This window comes from Akebia trifoliata, chromosome 16, assembly GCF_017979445.1.
Source record: "Akebia trifoliata isolate Shusen 1 chromosome 16, ASM1797944v1, whole genome shotgun sequence".
Classification (NCBI taxonomy): domain Eukaryota; kingdom Viridiplantae; phylum Streptophyta; class Magnoliopsida; order Ranunculales; family Lardizabalaceae; genus Akebia; species Akebia trifoliata.
In genome coordinates, this window is record NC_141390.1 from 29,340,345 (window position 1) to 29,349,692 (window position 9,348).

The following is a 9,348-nucleotide window of genomic DNA, read 5'->3' on the forward strand; positions in this document are numbered from 1 at the left end:
TTTTTCTAACACCACCCTATTCATGTGTAAATTAACACACATCTTTGGGTGGTGTGGCAATAGAAGCCCCCTGACTGTATGGTTCATCCCTTTTTTAGTTGTGATATTCTGGCTCGAAAATTTTCACTCGATTGACATGGCAAATATCTTTTTCTTCGAGATACATAAAGAAAAATATCTATGATTCTATGTACTTGTCACATCAATTGAGTATAAATCGAGTGAAAAAATTTTGAGACAATCATTAGTCTTTTTTTAATGCTAAGTTGGACTTGAACCCAAGACTTCAAAGTTGCTTTGCAACGTGTCTAAACCAAATCCTTCTAATTGGTAAGATTGATGACTCAATTCAAATCATTGTGATCAACGTTTTACCACCATCGGCACCAACGGTTTTAGATCATCAATCACAATATTCGAACACGAATCATCAAGGTGATTTTTCCCAAAACGTGCTCAACTTATGTCCAAATTCCGATTTTGGTGCATCGTTCATTTTTATTCCCAAACCATGCATTTCGAGTGAATTTGTTACTTAATGGAGTTGTAGATATTAAAAGTGATAAACTCCCGAGTTCGTAGGTTATAAAAGTGACGAATGCACATTTTGTGATTTTTCCCACAGACGCATTGCCAAGCAATCGTTGTCTCGACATTTCAACATCAATAATCAAGATCAACAAATCAAATTATTGAGATCAACAATTTCAATGGTTGATCTCAATGATTTTTATCATCGATCACGAAGACTCAAGTTCATTGCCTTACAGGGGTAAGGAGAGCATTAAGAAAAGATTTTATTGAAAAAGAAAATGAAAGTGACCAATCCTATAAACCCATTTGGTGGATCTCTTCACAATTAATCAACTTTCATTAGAGCATTTTAATATCTCACATCCTCCATTACAGCTGCACCTGTGAACATTATTTGAATAGAAATACAAAGCATATGAAGTAAATTCTATGCATTAAGATTATAAAAGTACCTTCCCTGCAAGGCTAATTTATATTACTCGAACTACAAAAAAAACAAAGAAAGGTTTACACTACTCTCGACATGTGCACTTCCCCCTCAACGTCTACCTATATAAAAGGTGGTGATTTTTGGTCGAGCAAGGCCTTGAGATGATTGGGGTCAGTGACGGGAGCACTGCACGTGAAGTTTTGACAAACAAAAGCTACTGTTTTTTCTGCCGATGGACTTCCCTTTACCATGAGAGCAATGTTTTCATTATTTCCTTCCCAAAATTCCATCTCTTCTTTGTTGCTGGGATCGACATGAATTACCTGCCAACGAATTTGCATTTTATACAAAAGGATTATTGAAAGTGATAACTAGATCAATGTAGAAACAAGCGAGATAAATGGGGCGATATCTTCAACCACAACTGTTTTCAGAATAAAACAAGAAACGTTTTAATAGTCGAATTGTGTCGGCACATATACCAGCTAGTAAGCAAGGAGGGCCACCAGTGTAGCCATATGTATTGCTGAAAAAATACACACTTTTAACATTTTTCTTTTAGTGGGATAGATTGCACATTTTTTTGTCTTTCAATCTTGGAAGAAATACAATAGGAGGGAACTCATTTGAATCCCTTACGTAAAATAAGAATAGCCCCACATCATGGTTTTAAATCTCGCTTTGACATCTCGGATGAGATAAACCATTTAACTTGGTTTTGAATTATATATATTTGCATAAAAATAATTATAATGTTTTTATATAATAAGGTTGATGAAATCATTTTTTGTTCAGATAATATGTATTTTAATTTTAAAAAATGAATTATTTAATTAAAATATACAAATGCCAGTTGACTTGGCTGAGTTCTACTGACTCGGGCGAGATATTCAAAATCTCAGCCTAGTCATCTTATTTATCTCACGAGATTCTGCACAGTTGAGATGCCTTGTCTATCAGTCTTGCCCGAGTTGTCTCGGACAAGATTTGAAACCATGCCCTGAATTCAACTACCCTATTTTACCATTAAAGTCTGAGTAGAGATAGTTGGACGGTCCCACCCTGGAAGATTTTTCTATATAAAAAGTAACAAGTTAATGTTAAAAAGAACAAAAAACTTGAATGTCTCGGACTTACAGTTTTGTTCGGATAGTATGACGCATGAGCGGCAGCCATCATGTCGTCAAACTCAACGGTGGGTTTAGGACCAACCAACACCACCTGCTTTCTAGAAGGAATGGAAAGCATGTCGGCAGCACAGCACATCAATGGGACAGCCATGGCAGTTTCTTTCAACCTCGATTCAAAAACTGCCTGTAGAATCATATCCAAGTGACCCAAGACCCCATTAAGTAAATTTTAATATTATTTAAGTTTTGAGAGCGAGAATTATTATATTTTGAAGCTATGGAGGAACAAACCAGAAGATGCTCTGCATTCTGCCGATAATAGTCAGACCTACTACTGGAAACCATAGATGCCAATCTGACAAGATTGATGGCTGATACTGAATTTCCGGAAGGTTCTGCTCCATCATGATCTTCCTTCACCCGAAGGAGAACGGAAGGGTCTTCACCTGGCGTGTTAAAATAGCCTCCACCCTCTCGATCGAGAAACAACTCATCCTGGAAAGATAATTTCAATAGAAATGTCATAACCACGCATGGTTTCAAAACTCGGTTTTAACGTCTCATCTTGTCCACGGACAAATCAACTTGTCTTGGAATGAAATAAACCATTTAACTCAGTTTTAAATGATTTATTCATATATATTTAAATGAAAATAATTGTAAACTTTTTAATAAAATAAGGTAGATTGGAAGATGTTTTATTATAAAATGATATTTCATTTAGATAATAAAGGTTCAAATACTTTAAAAAGAACTTCATTAAAATATAGAAAATCGGGGGTTGCCTCAGAAGAGTTTTACTGACTCAGGCAAGATTTTCAAAATAACATCTGAGTCAACTTGTTTATCTCGCAAGATTCTGCAGATGTGAGATGCTGTTTATATTCGTCTTGTCCATGGATGATACTGAGATTAGTTGTCCGAGTCAACTTGGTCTCAGACAAGATTTAAAACCATGCAACCACGTTGAACAATTGATGATAGTTTTATTACTGAAAAGAAAAACATGTGAGTACCACTTGCCTGAGTTTCTTGCAACTCAATTGCCCATGATAACCAGTTGGTCTCACCACCAAACTCGTAAATATCCAGCAAGCCTGAAATAAGGAAGGCGTAGTCATCCAAAAATCCCGGTGCTTTTGATGGACCATTTCGGAAGCTGCGGTGTAGCCTTCGAGTTTGCTTGTCATAGAGTCGGCTCCTGATAAAAGTTGCTGCTTTCTCTGCAGTTTCTAGATACTCTTTCGGCTGAAAAAAGTGAGTCCCTTATGTACGAGCACCCCATATACAAAATAAATTATATGCATGTCTCATATCTGTGAGTAGAAAACTTAGTGGTTGATTCAGATGAACTAATAGGTACTTTCTTCAACAATGTAATTGGACCTTCTCAATATACCAAAAGGAAAAAATTAGAAATTAAAAGTAATGAAATATACATACTTATCTCCTCCAACTTAAAGGTCCAACATGAAAAAATAATAACAAAATCACTCAATTATGCCATAATAAATAATAATATATGTCAAGAGTAACACTTTCATACTGCAGAGAAACATGTAAGTAGGACTGGCAACGGATCGAATCGGTACCACTCCAATACCGATCTGAAATTTTTTAAACATGTATCCGATCCGATTGGATTAATGAATATGTGAACCGAATATGATCCGTTTCATTTCATCCTTAATCCGAAACTGATCGGATCCAAACACATGCCTTACTTTCAAATCATATAAAAATTTTAAAATATCACTTTTTAACTACAAATATAGAGGGAAACCAAAATGACAAACGTTTTATCTATATGTATTTATATGAAATTAAGAATTAAAAAAAAAATTATTAAAATATGTTCGGATCAGATTTTTTTCGGAGGGTATTGGGGTACATCTGAATCTGATCCGAAATTGTATCGGATGTCAGATTTCAATCCGATCCAAAAATTCGATTTTTCATGTTTTTCAGTTCGGACATCGGGTGTATTTCAGATCATTGCCAGCCCTACATGTAAGAAATAGGTGATGGAACTTACATTGCATCCAACAACAGGAAAATTGAAGATGATATCCTCAGGTTCTCCTTTGAGAATTTTAGAAGCTCTTGCAAAAGCCGAAATTGCAAGTCCATTCCATGAAACAATTACCTAAGAAAGCAACTGAACTGTTAAAAAGTCCACAATAAGAAAAGATCACCTATTTTAGACACGTTCTTTTGGAAAATAATTTATTCTTGCAATTACGAGTAGAAGTATTGGAGAAAAATGGATACCTTATCATCCAAATGTGGCCGAGGGCGCTTTGATCTCACATCAAAAAGCTTATGTCGGCATGTCCCTAAGATATCAGAATAGTCATCCTTGGGCATGCCAAGTTTTGATGCGTTTGTAGAAGCATCATCTCTATCTATTAGCACATTTTTACCCTTAAATTCATTGTGAGGATCACTCATTCTAGAAAGGTCACAGTTCCCCGAGGGTTTTATATAATAATGATCCTTGAAAAGATCTGCATATTCTCCAAGAATATCTTTGACCTTTGAAAGAAGCAAACCAAGAAATCAACGGCAGATATTAGAACAGTTGCAACAACAACTTTTAGTGATGACTCATATCATCTCTGTAGTGTAATAAATCATAAACTAAATACCATTAATCAGAATAATAAACTTTCTATTACAATTAACTTTAGGGCCTGAAGACTAAATGGGACAAAATAATTTATGGGTCATCTTAGCACTTCAGAATCTGCAACTTTTTTTTTTGTTTTTTCATTTTTAATGAGGGGCTTCCTCACAATCTTCTTCATCGTGCTCTTTTATACAGAGGTTTGATCAACTTTGTATTGTTACATATAAATGGTCGCTAAAAATTGTAGTGACAAGGAATTAATCAAGATTGTAAACAAACACCAAGAATTAGGAGTCAAAAAAATAAAAATAAATAAATAATAATAAAAAGATTAGGAAATTTTAACAAAGAAACCTCTCTACTTGTCCAGACGTAGAACTCGCCCTCTTTTTTTATCGTAGCACCCTCAAATTCAGCACTATCTGCATCTTCGGCTGAATAAATCTCACCTTCTTTACCAATCATATCTCTCCTCAAATAATCAAGAATATCCCGAGCCACATTTGAATAGAAGGCATCCTTCGTGATAGAAAAAGCATCCAAAAAAACATTAGCAAGCTGTCCCTGATCATACAACATCTTTTCGAAATGTGGAACTGCAATACAGCATAACCACTTCATTACCATAATAGGAATATGATTAACAGGCTAAGAACATATATGCCAAGGGCAATACCAAAATAAAAAAGATTAAAATTAAAATTTAGAAAATCAACACAGATGACATTAAAATTTAACTTTTAACCATTTAACACTAAAATTTTAAAATTAAATGAAACCCACACACAAATAAGAATCACATCCTTCAACACAGAGAAAAAAAAATGTGTGTGCAAGAAAAATGATAATGACCACTCATATAAAACTCACCATGCCAATACTCGTCCACACTATATCTATGAAAACCACCTCCAATGTGATCATGAATGCCCCCTCTTGCCATACATTGCAAGGTAAAAAACACCATTCCCAAAATTTTCTTTGCTTCGTTTGACTTTCCTCCTTCCTCCAGCTTCTTTGAATGATAAAGCATTAGCTGAATTTCGACAGGCCTAGGAAACTTTGGGGCAGAACCAAATCCACCATGCTCTGGATCATAGTTCCCTGCTAACTAAAGAGAATAATAAAGACGTATAATTTAGAAGAGTATAAACCTCGAGAAATAGTTTGCAATTTTGAAAACTAAGCACCGCAATTATAAGGTCATGTGGGTGGCCATTTTCTTGGTTTTTGACCAAAATGACCCTAATTATATTAAATTTCAATGTAAAGGGTGTCAAAACCACTTCTACTCCACCTTCTCTCATTATAATAGTAAAGATGAGATGGTAGAGAGAGAGAGTATAGGGGATGCTGTTATAGATTCAACTGAACTCAAAGAGCAATCTAGCAATTCGCACATCAAGAAGACCAAGTGTGCACTTAGAAGACCGCATCCAAGCATATAGACTCCAAGCTTAACTCTCAAAAGAGTCAAGAAGAGAGTGAACCATGTCAAATCCTCGAAAATAGCAAAGGTCAGACTGACTTTCCCATTAAAAAATTCTATTATAAACTGTGTTACAAAAAATCTGAAATTCCATTGAGAAAACAAAAAGATTAAACAGAACAGCGAGTCGACAAGTAATGATCCAAATCACAAAAGAATGCCTTCATGGAATATTTCACAAGCCTTTTCAGCCCTGAAAAAGCTTTTTCACATCTTCAAGATCTGGCCAAGTTACTATTTAAGTTAATCAACGATCTAATTGCAAGAAAAAACCCAACTCTAGCCCTAACCATAACAATCAAATATGAACGAGTTGCAATTCATATGTATATCAACAATGACACAAAAGGTACACGGGATAGTAGGAATTCAAAGTAACAAATCTCACCTGTTCGGCACATAGACTCAATGCCTTTTGGGGGACACCATCAGGTAACTTATTGGAGCTGGCACGTGCAGATAATGCTTCCAACAGTTCTTTTATAGCAAAGGACCCACTCTGAACAAGCATCTCCTTCTTAGTTTCCCAAGCATCCTTCACTTTCCTGAACCATGTCGGAAGTATTAAATTGTCTAAAGGAGCACAATGTAGCACTAAAGTCCGTATAATTACAACTTTGACTAAAATCAGAGAGTGAGTCCCTCGACTATATGGAGTTCTATGTGGCACCCTTTATCCACCACAACATACAGAAATGACACCTGAAGTTAAAAAATAGTATAACTTCACCTCAGTATAGTTTTGAAACCCGGCCGTCCATATTTGTCATCTGGAGGGAAGTATGTTCCACCCATTAAAGGTTTCAGATCAGGTGAGAGGAAGGCACTGAGTGGCCAACCACCACCTCCATACAGAGCTTGCACAAATGTCATATATACCTGGAGAGGGTAGGAGGGAGATAAGAAAGAATCAAGATCAATTAAGGTGCCTTGATCCTATAAAATAGGAACGATGTCTACATACCACACTTTGATAGGAGTTTAAAACACATGGGGCTCCTAACCTAATCGTTTTCTACCAGGCACACAGCCCGATGCATTTAATCTCCAACCAAAATGCACCACATAGACACCGTATGTTGTTATAGGAATGGGACACCACTCTGGATCACGACTCAATAAGAAATTACCCACATAATAACCTATCCTATTTTTTAAAAAGAAAAGTTGCCTATTTCAGCTTCATAGCAAGGGGCCTCACCCGAAAAAATTGTTAACATGTAACATTTCACATACATGTCTAACATGAATCAGATTTTATCAGATAAACTAAAAGATAATAAGTAAACACGGACCCTCCTCTTAACTAATTAACCACACAAGGAATTCTTAGATATATAAATCGGAATATTTCGATATCATTAGTCTTTTACCTTATCGACATCAGGCCGTTCCTCGCGATCCACCTATCACAAGCAACTATGAGAAACAACAAGATAATACGGTAATTCAATTGCATATATGGATTGCAACAGAAAAAAATAATAATAATAATAATAACCAAAAAACGAGCTTTATTTACTAAAATCAAACCCACCTTGATACTAACAAACCATTTGTTTAGCAGTTTTGCTATTTCTTCATTTTCAAACGATTCCACCTCCATTACATGACACCTATAAACAATTTCCAATTCCCAATTTCAAACCCAATTTTTTTTTCTTTGGAACAAATAAAATCTAGTTTCTCAAAGAAATAAAGTTAGCTTGGAGAATCACTTACCAATGGCAGGTGCTGTACCCAACTTCTCACAAGAATCCATGAACAAATCCAAAAAACATGTAATTAGTTGAAATCCATCAAACATTAGTTCGCAAAATTCAATCTAGAAACCCAAAAAACATATAATTACTTGAAACCCATCAAACATTAATTCGCAAAATTCAATCTATAAACGAAAAACATGTAATTAGTTGAAACCCTTTAAACATTAATTCCAAAAATTAAACCTAGAAACACATAAATAAATAAATAAATAAATTACTTGATAAGAAGATTGGGACATCTCTCTTCTTAGCTTCTTCGAACGCTTCCTCCCCCCACGGATACCAATCAACCTTGAAATCAGAATTATTGGAGAACATCAAATTGATTAACAAACATGAAATATAAAAAAAAGATTAAAATCCCAAGACAGATACAAAATTTAAAAAGATTAACTCACTGGGTTATGAGCATGTTGAAGGAGGTACGGACTATGCTCCATAGCAAGACGATTAGTGTGTTTGTGAGCTTGAGTTTGGGTTAGGGTTTCGTCCGCCATTGATAAAACCTTGAGAGAGTGAATGGGTCGATGAGATGTGAGAGAGAGGAGTGAAGGAAGTGAGTTGGGTATTAATGGGTTGTTTCTTACTGTGTGGAGAGAAGTAGAGATGAGTCTCTTAAGCATGAAAGAGGGAGAGAGAATAATTATTGTTTTTGTAAAATGGATAGAAAACGAGGGTTTATTGAGAGAGAATGGAAATTGAGGTGAGAGAGAACGAGAAGGTTTGCGAAAAAATGCCATTTGGGAGAAGAAGAGAGCGAGTTTGAAGATGAGTCATCTCGCATGGTTGACCGTTCGTGTGTGTGTGTGTGTGTGGAGACGGTCGGGTGAGATTTGTACGCGCACGTGTGAGAAGGATAATCACCAATATTTGTCTTTGGTGTGCGTGTCTGCACACACCGAAATGGCTCGTTTCATCCACTTGCCTGTTATACCCACCCCAACTTCAAAAGATCTCTATAAACACACCTAATAATCTATTTTAGCCTCCATTACTTATTGCGCACACCTAAAGGTATCAAAGCATTTCTTTTTCTTCTTCTTCTTCATCTTTGCATATAGAAAGACTTCGGTGAAGGTGTTAGTTAAGCTTTGATCTTATTTATTTTTCTTACCCTAACGCTTCCAAACGATTCAAAATCGTTTACATGAGAAAATTTTATTCGGTTAGTACATGCTGAATCGATTTTATAATGTTCGATATAAATTTTTGTTCAATAGGTATCCATCGTATCTATTTAATAATATTCAGTAGGTACGTACCAAATTTGCTAAAACAAGTTGGGTTTGAACCTATCGAATAAAATTGTCAAAAATCTCTAGTTCTTCGATTCGAAATCGTCATTTTAAGGTTTTAATAATGGTTTTACT

At 35.5% G+C, this 9,348-nt stretch overlaps 1 protein-coding gene across 2 annotated transcripts; it reads right to left on the bottom strand.

Moving 5' to 3' along the window:
- Positions 1 to 826: 826 nt before the first annotated feature.
- On the bottom strand, positions 827 to 8,784 carry LOC147383351 (catalytics). 2 transcript variants are annotated; one of them, XM_086427825.1, is made up of 15 exons: positions 8,377 to 8,784; positions 8,197 to 8,269; positions 7,935 to 7,956; positions 7,750 to 7,828; positions 7,586 to 7,618; positions 6,943 to 7,091; positions 6,601 to 6,757; positions 5,594 to 5,834; positions 5,078 to 5,319; positions 4,366 to 4,629; positions 4,130 to 4,240; positions 3,118 to 3,342; positions 2,386 to 2,589; positions 2,102 to 2,278; positions 827 to 1,287 (listed from the first exon to the last, which is right to left on the bottom strand). In XM_086427825.1, exons 1-15 carry the CDS (start codon positions 8,716 to 8,718, stop codon positions 1,084 to 1,086), a joined length of 2,523 nt encoding a protein of 840 aa, XP_086283951.1. In that variant the 5' UTR covers positions 8,719 to 8,784; the 3' UTR covers positions 827 to 1,083. The 2 variants fall into 2 exon arrangements, with proteins under 2 accessions (XP_086283951.1, XP_086283952.1); XM_086427826.1 differs by lacking the exons at positions 8,197 to 8,269; positions 8,377 to 8,784 and having other exon boundaries at positions 7,586 to 7,631; positions 7,935 to 7,951.
- Between the last annotated feature and the right edge of the window lie 564 nt (positions 8,785 to 9,348).

What these genes read in the sequence shown, in the direction of transcription:
- LOC147383351 (XM_086427825.1), bottom strand. Translation starts at nt 8,718, where the DNA reads ATGGCATTTTTTCGCAAACCTTCTCGTTCTCTCTCACCTCAATTTCCA. An exon ending in GGCCACATTTGGATGATAAG is followed by an intron (nt 4,241 to 4,365) that starts GTATCCATTTTT and finishes TTGCTTTCTTAG; the next exon opens with GTAATTGTTTCATGGAATGG. An exon ending in TTCCTGTTGTTGGATGCAAT is followed by an intron (nt 3,343 to 4,129) that starts GTAAGTTCCATC and finishes CACTTTTTTCAG; the next exon opens with CCGAAAGAGTATCTAGAAAC.